The sequence below is a fragment of the Plectrocnemia conspersa genome, unplaced genomic scaffold (genome assembly GCF_051122295.1).
Source record: "Plectrocnemia conspersa isolate PC_06_02 unplaced genomic scaffold, ASM5112229v1 ptg000005l, whole genome shotgun sequence".
NCBI lineage: Eukaryota > Metazoa > Arthropoda > Insecta > Trichoptera > Polycentropodidae > Plectrocnemia > Plectrocnemia conspersa.
Genome location: NW_028277169.1, coordinates 35,317,070 through 35,332,432, shown reverse-complemented (window position 1 = coordinate 35,332,432; position 15,363 = coordinate 35,317,070). Strand labels below are relative to the sequence as shown.

General features: G+C 41.5%; 1 protein-coding gene across 6 annotated transcripts in view; it reads right to left on the bottom strand.

Annotated features, from left to right (window-relative positions):
- The window catches only part of salm (spalt major), a 63,061-nt gene that overhangs the window by 9,293 nt on the left and 38,405 nt on the right, over positions 1 to 15,363 (bottom strand). Inside the window, exons 1-7 of one of the 6 annotated variants that reach the window (XM_088186126.1) lie at positions 11,698 to 11,839; positions 3,642 to 6,509; positions 3,195 to 3,328; positions 2,887 to 2,994; positions 2,666 to 2,807; positions 2,342 to 2,547; positions 2,058 to 2,237 (exon numbers count right to left, since the gene is read on the bottom strand). In XM_088186126.1, coding sequence (XP_088042252.1) covers positions 2,058 to 2,237; positions 2,342 to 2,547; positions 2,666 to 2,807; positions 2,887 to 2,994; positions 3,195 to 3,328; positions 3,642 to 6,509; positions 11,698 to 11,776 — 3,717 coding nt within the window. In that variant the 5' untranslated portion in view covers positions 11,777 to 11,839. Of the gene's footprint in view, positions 1 to 2,057; positions 2,238 to 2,341; positions 2,548 to 2,665; positions 2,808 to 2,886; positions 2,995 to 3,194; positions 3,329 to 3,641; positions 6,510 to 11,697; positions 11,840 to 15,363 lie in introns of those variants that run through there. The other 5 variants (XM_088186124.1, XM_088186129.1, XM_088186130.1 and 2 more) reach the window with 5 other exon arrangements.

The window sequence follows — 15,363 nt, the reverse complement described above, 5'->3', positions numbered from 1 at the left end:
TATCTAAGTTTCAATATAACGATAAAATCAAACGTTGTAAATCTAATAAATAATATAAAATGTTTTCTTCTGGAAATATTTAGTCAAGTTGTAAACCTATTTTCAAATGAATTGAAAATGTTAAGTAGTTTTTTATAGATTGAACTATTTTGTCTATCATTGAAAATCCTAAATAGTAATGTCCAATTTGAACCATTAAATTTTAAAAAATATTTTAAAAAATCAGAACGAAGCAAAAATTATATTTAAAACCCAAAAAGTTGAGGGTCCGGTATTCGCACACTCGCTAGCAATCGGTACCTCACGATAGTGAGGTACCGACAGCTAGTTAGCTGATAAAGGAATAGAAAATATGACCAAACAAATAATTGGAAAAAGCTTCTGATGAGCAACATTGATATAATATTTTTTCTTTCTGAAAGGGCTACCATTCTTGTCTACATAATGGTAATTTTGTTGGATTAGTTGAGTTATATGATTCAATATTAGCGGAGCATGTTTTAAAAGTTCGAGCTGCACAAGGAGGCAAAAAGAGAATGCAGGTTCATTATCTTTCAACGAGTTTATTAATATTTGCGGTTCATTTGTTCAATACACGATTATTGGGAAAGTTAAAAATGCTAAATATTTTGTCATTATTGCTGATGCAACTCCAGATTCATCTCGTAAGGAACAAACAACATAACATCATTAATTATTCGTAATGTCAAGTTTAGCGAAATGGAATTTTCAATTGAAGAACGTTTTACATGCTTTGATATTTTTTCTAATAAAACTGGTCAAGAAATTACTAGCCGACACTTAAATTTGCTACAATCATATAATTTTACTAACACCTATTAGATAATTTTCACTTAACACCTGAAAAATTATATATTTTTTGGTAAAAATATATGTGGTTTAGAATCAGGGACGTCATTTCGGCTTATTTTAATATTCATTAAGATTCATAGTGCGGCAGCGTCATGACAGTTCCCAGTGTTGCCACACCGCCGCTCGACATGAAAAGCTGGTGTTTTTAAGAACTAGCAACACTCAGTCTCTCTCTTTCAGAAAAAAGGGCATTTTATTAATATCCATCAAAACCCACATGCAATACAATAGTATTTAATTAAATGCCATGCATTTTTCTGGTCAAATTCAAGGGGGTGCAAATGCCCCTACCTGCCCCCCCCCCTCTCCAAATGACGTCCCTGATGGAATATAACAAAAATTAAAGTCTGTAATGACGAAGAGCGACAATAAATAATACTTTTTTTATCTATTGTATGTTAATAATATGTTTCAACATATTTTTTAAATTAATAATCAATTGCACCCGTACCTCGATTTACGTGGTACTCTTTTTACGCGGTTTTGATTTAATGCGGTCAAGAAAATGCTGTTGAATTTCAGCAAGATTTAAAAATCATTTACGGGCAGTATCAAGAAATTTACAAGGATTTGAAAAAAATAAAACGCAAAAATTGGAAACAGATTATGGTATAAGGGTAAATCCAGAATAATCTATTTCTAGATATGACACTGATAAAAATTATTTTGAACCAATTCTAAGGAAACAACAGGTTAGTTTAGAAAACAGCAGCGAAGAAGAGGAATATTAAAATTGTTATTACGTTTTAAGTTATGTACATATTGTAAAGAACTCGATATACGTGAAATTTCTCGGTACTTATCTACCGCGCCAATCGAGGTATGACTACATATTTCTTTATTTTTCTTAAAAAATAGCTTATTCATCTCTTCTATATATTTGTAAGTCTCGCTTTATGTAGTGATCTAGTGGAACCTAACTTTCGTATTGAGCGAAAGACAATATATTATTAACGTTATTAGAGAACTTGGAAATTCAAGCTTAGCCGTTAAGAAACATTTTCAAAAAAATTTAAATTACCCCGCTAATTAGTCGAACCGAATTTTTTGCCGCGATAACTATTTAAAAACGCCGTATCCCGAAATCGGCTGCAATTTAAAGGAGTTATTGAGCATTTTTAAAATGAAGATGTTTCGATAATCGTCTAAGCTGAAACGATTGTGATAATATTTTACAACGTCACCTTCTGCTGCATGCCGTTAAGGAACGGCGCCGGCAGGTACGGGTAGAAGAGATCCGGCCGCCGTTGCAGAAAGTCCGAGTCCTGGGGGCTGAGCGGCAAAGGGCGAGGCGGCAACTCCAGAGACATGCGCCGCCCTCGCCGCGACGCTCCGTTCGACCACATGTGCGTTCCCATGTGAACCTGAAACGAAAGAGGAGACGACGGTCAGCGACGGGGAGAGTTAGATGCGGGAGAGTGAGAGCGATGGAGAAGCGTTAGTGGCGCGAGCGGTCCGGCGTCCGTACCTTGAGGTTGCCTTTGGTGGTGAAGGCCTTCTGGCAGACGGAGCAGCGAAAGGGTTTGTCGCCGGTGTGCGTGCGCATGTGGATCTGAAGCGCCGAGCTGGACGAGAAGTTCTTGCGGCACACGCCGCACAGGTGCTTGGTGGAGAGCGGCGGCGCGCCGGGGGGACCCGCGGCCAGGGGCGGGGGCGCACCCATCGGGGGCCCGTCTGCAAAGGGACACTGCGTTATTCGGGCACTCGGACCGGCCCCGCGGTTAGAAAGCGGCGCTGATGACGGGTTAACAAGCCGATGTGCGAACGGGCGGCGGCGGTGGCGGGTACTCACTGGACGGTCGCTTGGGCAGGGGCGGGTCCGGGTCCGGGCAGGGTGGCGCTCGTTTCGGGGGCTGCTCGGCCGCCTCCCCGTCGGCGCTCTCCGACGATGCGTCCCGGATCTTGTGCGTCAGCATGTGCTGCTTCATGTTGCCCTGTCGACAAGAAGCTACCGTGAACCGCTTGAGGCGAAATGACGAATCGACCGGCTGTCCGGTAAGGACACTCCCTTACCGGGGGCGAGAAGGGGCTCCAGTGATTCAAAGCAGTGGCCGACTGCGGCTTGAGGGGGCGTCTTGGTGCACTGCTTCGCCCCTGGCACAAGCAGCCGCCGCCACTGCTCTGAAACCAGGAAAATAACATTCTACATTTAGTGCGAGGGTCGCGAGCGCCGCCGAGTCGAACCTTTCGTCTTCGTTCGTCCGTTCGTTTGGAGCGTTTCTCGGCGGCGTTCGCGAGATCTACGGGTTCCGGGATTCTACGGGCTGTCTACGGGATAACACCTACTACCGAGACGCGACGAGCGACGAGGATAGACTCACCTTCGTTGAGAACCCTCGGTCGCAGACGGTGCACTTGAACGGGCGCTCCTTGGTGTGGCTGCGGTAGTGAATCTCCAGGGCGGAATGGCAGGCGAACGTCTTGTAGCAGATGTTGCAGGTGGTGTTACCGCGCACTGCACACACACACAACGCCAGATTAGCAGGGGAGTCGAAAGCGAAAGATAGACAGAGCGATCGAGCGGAGTGCGGGAACCGTGCGACGCGACACGCCGGTCAGTCGAACGAAGCGCGCGACGGTCTGCGAATGCGGTTAGATTCGTGCGCGGCGACAGTGCAGGGACGGGGCGGGACTGGGGGAGGAGGCCTGCCCGTTTCGAGGCGTGAACCGACCCCGTCGGGTCGCGAGCCGCAGAGCGCGCTGGGGCCCCGCAGGTCCCGAAGAGGTCGGTCTTCCCGGGGTCGGGCAGGCGCTCTCTTTTGGCGTACCTGCGGGGCCCAGCGCCGCGCCAAGCGGCCCGAACGGAGAGTCGGCGGGGGAGCGCGCTCCCGGAGTTCCTTCCGAAGGCGACCGCGCCGGCGACGAGGTCCGCCCTGTCGACGAGTCACCGGAGAAGCCGGAGCACAGCGCCGACCTCACCTGGCTCTCGAGCGCCGCCAGGGACGCGGCGAACGACGACGGCGGCGGCGGCGAGTCGGGGAGGCGTCCGGCGTCCGAGTCGTTCTGGAAGGAGTCGTCGTCGAATTCGTCGCCCTCCCCGAAGTCGTCGTTGCTGAACTCGTCGTCCCTGGTCGAGTCCGAGTCGCGGAAGACGCCGAACGGCAGCCCGGGCGCTGGGAAACCGCGCGGTAGCTGCGGGTACCCGACGCCGGGCGGCAATTCTCGGATCTCGGCCGCCTGGATCTGCTCGGGAGTCAGGTCTGTGGGCTCGCCGGTATGCAGCCGGATGTGCTGCTGCAGCACTAGCGCGTTCGTGAACTTCTTGTGGCACACGGGGCACTGGTGCAGGACGCGCGCTGGCGGCTTGGTCCGGTGCACGCCCATGTGCGTCTTGAGGTTGCCCTTGGTGGTGAAGGCTCGGCCGCAGATGCGACAGCGGAAAGGTCGTTCGCCCGTGTGCGTTCGGTAGTGCATCTGAAGCGCGCTCTTGCAGGACAGCACGCGCTGGCACACTACGCACTGGTTCGGATCCGTCAGCTTGTGCTCGATGTTGTCGACGAGTCGCTGCAACTTGCTCGTCTCTGACGTTTTGGTCACCTCGATGAGGCTCTCCCAGGAATTGTCGTTGCTGCCGGGGCGCGGCAGAAGCGAGTTGTATATCGCGGGATCTCTGGTGGGGTCGAAGTCGCGCGGCGCGCCGGCCGGTCGAAACGGGGGCAGACTCCCCGAGGAGGCGCTACTGGGAGGGGACGCGGCGGGAGCGAAGGGGAACGAAGAGGGCGGCGGTCGCCGGCCGGGGGGCGGAATCGAAAAGAGACCCGCTATCGACGAAGCCTTACTTGAGAGGTTCTCCGGCTGGTCGGGGTCACGGAGCAGGCTCTTGTCGCCGCCGGGGCTGTCCCTGCCCTGCGTTCCCTCGCTGCTGTACTTCGAGTCCATGCTGCAGTCGTCGTAGGGCGAGGGGGTCGGGTATCGCTCGATCGGATCCCGGTCGACGTCGGGCGAATCACGGTCCGCGTCGGGCTCGCGCTTCGGCGTCACTCGGTCGCACTCCTCTTCGAACGAGGGCTCCTTCTTGAAGCGCTCCTCGGAGGGCGTCCTCGGCGGCGGGCTGCGCGTTTGGTGCGTCTGGTGCGGAGGGTGCGGCTGGGGTGTCCGGTGCGGCGATCGGAGGAGGCGCTGCGGCGGCTTGCTCAAGTCCGCCGGCAGCTCCTGCTCGTCCCTCGGCCCGAAGAGCGGGTGCAGAGGCGCCGGTTTGTCGGAGAGCGGCCTCTGGGGCAGGTGCGGCGGCCGGTAGAGCGGCAGAGCGGCCGGGAAGGGAGGCCCGCCGGGAGAGAACGACAGGGGATGGGGCGGCATGCCGGGGATGGGGCCCGGAGACAGTTGGGCCAGCAGCGGAGGGTGGTACTTGTCCAGGTGTTCGGGGATCGGGTTCGGGTTCATCTTTACGTGCGGGAACTTGGCCGTGTGCCGTTGGAAATGCACTTTCAGGTTACCCTTGGTGGTGAAGCGGGAGCCGCACACGTTACATTTGAAAGGCCGTTCACCTGTGTGCGAGCGGATGTGGATTTGCAGAGCGGAATCGCTGCCGAACACCTTGCCGCAGTAGCGGCACCTGTGCTTGAAGAACGGCTCGTTGCGGCCGCCCGCCTTGCCGTCGTACGGCGACATCTTGCCCGACTTGCGGAAGGCGAGCTCGTCAGCCAGGTTGTTGGCCAGCAGGCCCTGCGACGCGCTGTCGAGCACCTCCTGAGCCCGCCGCTGCAGCATCTCGAGCGTGTTGGGCTCGTTCAGCGACGGCGGCGGGTCGTTGTTAGTGATGATAGTCGACGCGAGCGCCGACGAGATCGAGCTGTAGGGCGGGTGCGCCGATATCACGGACTGCGTCGGCGCGGGGGGCGTCGGCGTTGGGGGCGTCGGCGGCTTGGGGATCGAGATGAGCTCGTGTTTGACGATCGGCGGCGTCGCCGGGACGGCCGCCGAAGCCGGGATCGGGGTCGTAGTCGGCGTCGGAGATCGCTCGAACCGAACGGGCGTCGGCTCCGCGGCAGGGAGTTGCGCTCTGGGCGGCGACGGCGTCGGCGGTCCCGGGACGGAGATCCGCGCCGGCATGGGCACCGTCAGCCGAAGGTCCGCCGTCGGGAGCGCGATCGGGCCCTCGCCCGGCCTGAGCGAAAGCTGATTCTGGAGCTGCTGGATCAGCTGCAGCTGGAACACCTGCTGGTGCTGCAGCGTGAACAGTGTGCTCTGCAGCACGGCCAGCTCCTGCAGCGCAGCCTCGTTGTCGGCGTTGTTGGCCATGGTAGTGGCGGCGAACTGCGCCACGGCCACCTTGGTGTTCTGCAACGCCTCGAGAGTCACGTGGCTGGCGGCCGGGAACGAGAACGCGAGGGGTGGCGCTAGGGGAGCGCCCGGCTCGCCGTCCTCCAGGCTGTTGTTGTTTTCGGCGTCTTGGCGGTGGCGGCGCACCTGCTCGAGCCGCTTGCCACCGCTCTCCGAGAGGTCCCCTTCGGGCTCGGGCTCGTCCATGTCTTCGTCGCCCGACACAACCATGTCTTCCGGATCGGACGGCATCGGCTCTTCGCCGACGGCGTCGTCGTCTATCCCTTCGTCCCGGCGGAGGTGCGCGTAGCTCGCCATCTCTGCGTCTCCTCCCTTCGCGACGTCCTCTTCCGAGCCGGATCCGGAGCTTTCGCCTGAAAACGAAATCGAAATTATTGCGGATGTCTAGAGACGTGCTCCAAGTACGATTGAAAATAACCGACTTGTGCCGTTCTTTAACTCTTATATATGTAAATTGTTAAATTAAACTTTGTGTGTTTTTATAAGCTTTTGAGAAATATTTTATTAATACTATTTACTAATTTATGTTTTCTAATATGTTTTCATCGGTTCTTAGACAGCTGTCTCTTGTCTGTTTAATTATGATTGGTGCACATTTGCATAGAAAAACATCGCCATTTCCCATTGCAATATTTAATTATTATTTAAATCAAATATTTTTTATTTATTCCTCGTATAACATGGATATCGGCAATTTTTCGTGAGATTTAATTCTGTGCTGATTTTTTTTTAAATTTAAGTTATAGAAGTGTTCTGTATCCATTGCTTAGTATTCAGTAGTTCCTAAATTATAACAAACATATGTGAAATTAAATATAACTATTACACTTTTAACACTTTGTTAAAAGTGTACTAGTTATATTTTTCTTTGGGTCTTTTTGTGCTTAGGACGCAGAAATAATCATACGTTACTATAAATCACTATAAAATATAAATAAATAAAACGTTATTTTTGCCGGAATAAAAACCGGAACTTAACCGAAAGAAATATATGTGTATTTCGGTTCGGTACACGTTCAAACAAAATAAAATTACGAAATTTAAAACAAATCTTTGCAGATATTTTATATAATGAATTATCTAATAGGGAAACATCATTATTAGAAAGTGATAGTGTACTATGAGCACTTTATTTTACTATCGACGTCACAAAAAATGCAAGCTGTGCAACATTTAAAAAATATTTAGATTTTAATCACAAATGAACAAGCACAATTATCTAGTGAAACGATCGATGAAAAGGTAGGCGATTTAGAGAATTTTTTAAGATGTAAAGAATTGGCAATATAGACACAGATTCCCTATTTTTAGTGACGTGGACATTGAATTCATATTGAATAACTTTAACTGTGTTTAAAGATTAGACAGAAAAATCATATTTTAGAAATTTGCGAGGGAAATAAAAATATATATCATCATTTATACAAAATTACAATGGTGGTATTAGGAGCTCCATCCACAGAAACACTAACTATTAAATCGGAGAAGGCCTTTCCTTCTCCGGTTGAAAGTTTATTCTACGAGACATTAAAAATACTTTGGAAGATATTTTAATAACTAGAGGTAACTCTCATATTTTTAATTATAAATAAGTATACTTCGTTTCGTTTAATAAATTAAATTATTATCATATATCTTATATTACATAATTCTAGTTCTATTTTTTATACCTCTAATTAATTATTATTATTTATCAATTTATGTGGTATGCTTATAACAAAAGAAGGAATAAAATGTTTTAAATGATGGTAGAAAATACATTTTTAATACAAATTAAAACATTTGAAAAATTTAAAAATGAACCATTTGAGGCTGAACCGACATATATTTTTTAAATAAACCGGAATGAAAATTGAAATAAAAAAACGATTCGAAGCCCTGATACTTACTGACACAACTATTAAATATAATAAATATATTTTGGTTTGATAATAATTAAATCAAGATATTTAAAATTTATAAACACAAGAACTACCACTAATATTATTTCACAGTTTAAAACACCTCCCTTTGTAAAGTGGCACTCCACATAACTTTCACAAATATTTTTTGTGCTGCACACACTCGACATTGCAATATAAATTGTGCACACTCTTAAATGAAAGTTAAGAAAAAATAAGGTAAGCAAAATATCACTTAAAAATACGGGGTGCGACAACTACCGACCCCGTATTTTTAAAGGTCCAAGTAAAAAATGTAATTTACGTCTCCTGCAAACATGTGTGAATAAAATATTTAGTAACGGTACATAACCATCTCTAGAGGCTTCTGCGAACAGTTATTACAATAGTTGTACCGTATTAAATCGGGGACGTCAATTCAGCAATTTTTATAGGGGGGGGGGCTTCAAATACATATTTTCATAGTATATTAACGAGCATGCATCTTTCTGGATTAATTCAAAGGGGACCCCGTTTAGAATACATGTCAAAAGCAATAAAATAGTGTTATCGCCGTCGCAGTTGAAACGCTCGGTTATCTAGCGTTCATATTAACAGTTTATATAACAATATTACGATCTACAATAAGTGAGAATCGAATGAAAGAAGCACATGTAAACCGAGTTTTGACCAAAAGGAGAGCGCAAAAAACAATTATCACTTCTCAGAAGTCAAAAATCTACGTCAATAGCAATAAAATCGCGTTGTCGCAGTGGGAACGCTTGTTACCGAGCGTTCCCACACGATTTTATTGTTTTTGATGTGAATTTTTGACTTCTGAGAAATGATAATTGTTTTTGTGCCCTCCTATTGACCAAAATTCGGTTTGAATATACTTTGAAACTCTAATATCAGAGGTCCATAGTAATATCGGTAAGGACAGTTACTATATTTTTAAAACATAGTGTAATATCCAAGTGCAGACAAACTATGGAGCAATATGTGAGATGTACTGGTGAAAATATATTTGGAATTCTTTAGTGAAAATATAACTTCACAGAAAAATACACAATCACTGTAATATTTATTCATCTCATGTAAATAATTAATGATAAGTATGTAAATATATGGAAAAGTTGAAAATCAAATAATTTTATTAGCACCTTCCAGATAAATTATATTTTCACTGAAAAAAATCTATATCTACCGGTAAAAATGTATTCCGATATAATTTCCCTAAAATGACATACATACATATTTTAAAAAATATTTTCGGGGTAGATTTAAAGCTTAGGGACGTTATTTCAGCTTTTTTTATTATGAAGATATGTATTATATTTTTGGCCAAATTTAAGCACCCTCCCCCTAAATTACGTCCCTGTATTGAATTGAAAATCGAAATAAAATTATGAAAAAAATTGTTAAAGCGGCGCCCCTGCGAGGAAATCGCGGCACCGAGGCAATTTGGAACCACTGGTTTAGTTAATAATTATCTCTAACTAAAAAATAGTTGTATATATTCTTATACTTATGCGGCTTATATCCGTAATGTTGTACTCCTAATTTATAATCTGAATATAAAATTATGAAAATATGTATTTTAATTAAATATTATATATATAATATAAAAATAATATTAGAGGTTTACATTCGGCGACACCGCGTTCAGTATTATTATATATATAAAAATAGTTGGGTTGTGAACATGACTAAATTGAAACATGTTTTGCCATCTAGCGGCTAGTAGCAAAATTAAATATATGATATAGACTGAAAATTATTTAAAAAAAATTCTCCATATAAGACGATTAAAATATATAAAAATAATAGTTTTTTCATATTTTATTTCATGCGTATATTGATATTTTCTGTTTAGTTTCGTGCAATATTTTATTTTTTATAAATCGTGTATTATAAATAGTTTTTAATAGGTAGTAATTTAAAAATAGTATTTTGACACTCGAGTTTATTTTTATAAATTTAAAAAGAGTATTGAATAAAAAAAATTGTGCGAAAATTAAAAATAAATTACACAGCTGATCGAATCTAATTTTAAAAATAAATAATCAATGAGAAAAAGTTAGAGTAAAAATATTGATTTTACTTTTATACGAATATTAGTTGGGTATTATTTATCACATTATCCGGTCGATATTCGTAAGTAGTCACAGTGCGTTCGTTTTGAGATATAGCAGTGGCAAATCGATAGTTTATTGCGTTTTTCTTCGAATAAACATCCGAGCCGCGTGCGTTAGTACGTTTTGTGTTTATATTTAAGTTATGTTTATTGCGAAAGATTTATAATACACTTATTTTATTTTGAAATCGAAAACAGACTGCTACCGCAGCCGAATCGATGATATTTTTCGGCACTTTTGTAAATAACGAATCGATCTAATATACAAATGTATTCAAACCTACTTATTAATATACTATAAGTATATAGTATGGAAACATTGAAAAATCAACGAAGGCTATGTATAGTTTAAGTAATTATGAAGTGTGGATAATTATTATTTATAATCTATCACTTAACTGTTTAAATTTGTTTAGAACAATGTGTCAAATATATCACTGCGTTTATTATTTTTTTATTTGCACAAATCGAATTAACGTTAAAAAATAGTACAGTATTGTGAGCGGGATTTTAAATCCGACGCGGCGGTAATAAACAGTTAAATTCAAATTTAAATGTTTATTAAAATTCAAAATAATGGGGTATGGCCGAATTAATTTATTTTATTGACGCGTTGTTATACATACATATATAACGATAACATCGCGTCGATAAAATAAATAAATTCGGCCATACCCAATTATTTGAATTTTAAATATCAGGTGCTTATTATTATTTTTATCGGCGTCGCCGATATTTAAGCTGAGAGTTATAATATGGTAAACGGTAAACGAATAGTTTATTAAACAAGATAACTTTTTAATAAAAATCGGTAAATTTCGTGGTTTTGCTCATTTCGTCAAAATATTCCAACGTCATTATTAAATATATTTATCCATCTTGGGCTATAATTTCTTTTTGTTGTATATAGTTGATATATTTGTAAGATCACTATTTAATAAAAATCGGTAAATTTCGTTTTGCTTATTTTGACCAAATATTCCAACGTCATTATTAAATGTATTTATTCATTGGGTTCTGGTTTAAATTTGTTTTATTTTCTGTTATATTTGATATATGTATAAGATAACTTTTTAATACAAATCTTCATTTTGCTTATTTTGACAAAATATTTCATTGTCATTATTAAATGTATTTATCCGTCTTGGGTTATGTTTGTTTTTCTGATATAGTTGATAGCTATATTCTACTATTTGGGTGTATCGTTATTTTGTTTCAGTTGATTAAATTATTTTTTAACGTCTCAAATTTATAATTATCCGATTTATATGTAAAATTGTGCATTTTTTTGTTGCAACACTTGCAAATTATAAAATTGACTATAGCAAAAACATGATTGAAAATAAAATGATTATTTTACTCACCGCAATAATGCACAATAACAAAACGGTAATAAAATGATTTTTTGAGTATTTTGTAAAAATGAAAAAAACACACGCGTTATAATATCGAGAGTGCACCTCGGGGTCCGCGTTATCACTGTTAATCACTGTCACTGTTAGAGAATAGAGAAAAGCGGCGTGCCTATGTGTCTGGGGTGCCTCGGTCCGCCGGCGCCGGCCCGGAACTGGATGCCATACTTGACGGTGCCGAAGCGGATCATTTCGGCGGCGGAAGGCGGAAGGAGCAACAGCAGCAGGCGTCCGCGCGCCGCCGCGTCCCGCCCGCGACTGAGCGCCGCCCGCGCCCCTCTCCCCCACTCCGGCCGGCGCGCCCCCTCCCTCCGCTCGACCGGTTATGACAGGGGGCGGGGCGCGGCGCTCATAAATCAAACCGAGTCATAAGTACGCCCAGCCATAGGCGGAGCGAGTGCACGCGCCGCTCATATTCATAGCGGTTATGATTTATCGCGAGCGGCCGACCAATCGCCCTCCGTCGCCCTCTCCTTCCCTCGGCGGCACACTTGGCGCTTCCCGAATATCGGATACCGATATGACTAATGCGCGTTTCTCAAATGTCACTAATCGGCCGCCGCCTATTTTTATCCGACCGGGCCGACGCCCGGACTCTTCGATTCCCTTTGCGCGCTGTTTACTTTTATTTCGGGAACGACTCGACAATTAATTATTTTACATCTCTCGGCGAAAGATCCAAAACTTTTTCAAAAATCTATTCAATTGTATTTATTCAATATTATACAAATGAACCGGCAAATACAGGGTAGCTTCATTTTATGATACGTTATATGAAGTGTCATTAGTGTCTCTGATTTTTTTTTAATTTTCCTACATTTTAATAACCTTTTGAGCTACAAAAATATATATCATGCAACTTTTTATACTAATCTTAATAAATTTCATTATAACCTATAAATACCAACAGTCAAAGAACATTGTCATTTTCATACCAGAAAATACTATAAAAATATTTGGCGTAAGCCACTAATCTCACGTGCTAGAAAATACGATAAAAACTGAGCGAAATTATTGAGCCACAATGTACACGCATACAACTACAAACTGGAATGTCTATCGCAAGCGTACTCTAATAAAAAAAATATTATTAAGTTTGGCTTCGGATGATTCTCAATGCATATTAGTAAAATGCAGAGATAGCATTAAAAAAGGGAGGGAGAGATTTGCCCCCCTTTAAATTTTACCAAAAAAATATGTCATTTAATGAAATACTATGAATTTTAATGCAATCGAAATAGTAAAAAACGACTATTAACTTTCCAACTTTTGTCCCCCCCCCTCCTAGGAAAATACTGAAATAAAGACCCTGATTCTAAATCAGTTTTTAATTATCCCTCTAATAAAATCTATCACGAAAATATTTTATTTATAAAAAAATCTGCAATTTTTCGCGATCCGTAAGTTTTTTCACATGTGGCAACACCGATGCGCGAAGATTGTGTGGGAACATCATGACGGAAATAAGAACTAATGTATAAAACCCAAGACTTATATTAAAATTGTTTTATATTCTCTCTAGAGATGACATTATTTTTTCAATATAACCACCCTAAACGTCAACTGACGTCCGTAGCATCGATATAACGGACTTCGTATATAACGGATAAAATATCCGGTCAAATGTTCAAATCTAAATCTAGTAAACAATGTTCTGTCCATGATTATCATACTACAAATAAAGTGTATTTTGGAAAAAATGTTTGCTTATAGATAATTTTTCTGTGAAATATAGTTTTATACCTACCTTATCATTGTTTAAAATCACATAATTCAATTCATATATGCCAACTATACTGATATTGTAATGTGTCGTTTATTTTTTACTAAAAAAACATGTTCAGAAAACATACTTTTATATAACGGACTTTCGACTTAAACGGACACCCCCTTACATGCATTAGTCTATTATAGGGGGGGGGGTTACTGTATTAAAAAAGCTAAAGTTATGACCAGAAATACTCTGGTTATACATCAAAAAATAGTCTTGAATCTATCCCTAAAATATTTAATGATTTCAACTTTTCCATACGTATACATATTATACTTATCATTATTTATTTACATGCGATGTATAAATGTTACAGTAAATGTGTATTTTTCAGTGAATATCACTGGTGAAGTCCAAATATATTTTCACTAGTTTTACTAGTGCAAAAATAATTTAACTGCTCTTAAATATATATGAAACTAATTTGAAAGTTGCGAATTACGATTACGATACCCATTCGTATTAACTGATTATAGTTTTAGAACTTTCATTAGGTCAAGTTTAAAATACAAACCAAGCCAACTCAACTCCAATTAGTACAGACAGATGTCGCATGTCACATAGTGTTTTATAGTATGTCAGCTAATTCACGAATATTTTTTTCTTGATTTCACAGCCCCCATGAAACCGTTTACCCATTTGTGAAACACTGTTTTAGACAGTATTTTTTTGTCATAGAATACACAGAAGTTTCTAAGTTAAAAATAAGTTTTAATTTTTTTTTATTTGTGTTACAGAATTTTTATTGGACATATTATTAATATGTGACGCTCTCCAAAGATTATCAGAATTAAGTTTGGATCGCAATACGAGGCGAATGAGAAAATTAAAATACTGGTACAACTTTTTGAATAAATAAAACCATATCCTGCTGCTATACGTGATCTTCGCTTTCGTGGAATTTTGCTTTATGGGAAAGATTCAAGAAAGGATCCTCTCATTTTATAGAAAATTTAAAGAGATGAGTTGGCGTTTTAGTTTCGCGTAATTGATAAAAAACATTGGTCTGAAGATATTAATACTCAACTGACGAATAGAGAAATAATTTGTGGGTTTCGTGAATATACATATAAAATTACATATCCAGAAAATCTGTTGGATTTGATACAGACTTTGAATACACATTTCTGCGAGTGATTATGAACACAAGATTTTGCAGATGAATTCAATTGCCACCCCAACAAGAGATTCGTTGAGGACTAAGGCAATTTCATCAATTTTGTTCATCAAACTTGAATGAATAATTTCTTAATTTTTTAAATTTCTTAAAAAAAATTCAAGCTAGATTATGCATAGTGAGATCTATTGATTGTAATAAGTTTTCTAAACTCGTCGTTTGTCAAGATACATTATAACCGAATTTAATGGAAAAAAATGAGTTATGCGAGATTAGTAAGTCGTTCTAATTTTTTTATTGCTCTGTTTGTTAAAATTACTTTTTCGTGAATATTGCAAAAATATTTTTATAAGACATAAAAATAAAAAAACATTTTAAATTTCTTAAAAAAATATTCTACATTTAAAATTTTATGTTAAAAACATAATTGTAAATTTAACCTAAATAGGTACATTGTTTTCATAGCGCGAGTCAGACGCGAGTCGTTAACGCGAAGGGGCAAAAGACAAGACGATGTCAATTAAATCTCGATACACTCCCCTAGCGAATTGTCACGAAAACTATGATGATTTACAACTTCCTTCGCTTCTATATTTAGGTATGAAAGCGCAACAGTCGCGCGCCGGATGGGGGAATTATTAATATTCGCGACGACTTCTCTCGATCCCCGCGAAAGGGGTCGGTGAAAAATGCACGAGACTCGTCTCGAGCGGGAAGGGTCCGCGGCGAATAATTCATAGATGAAAAATGTTTTCGACCCGGACGAGGGTCACTCTTTAAATATTAAAAACGCGTCCGTGTAAACACGTCTCCGCCGACGACAAATCATATCGCACGATACTACCTTAGGTATTCCATGCAAAACGTCTCTACTTATACCTTTACCTGGT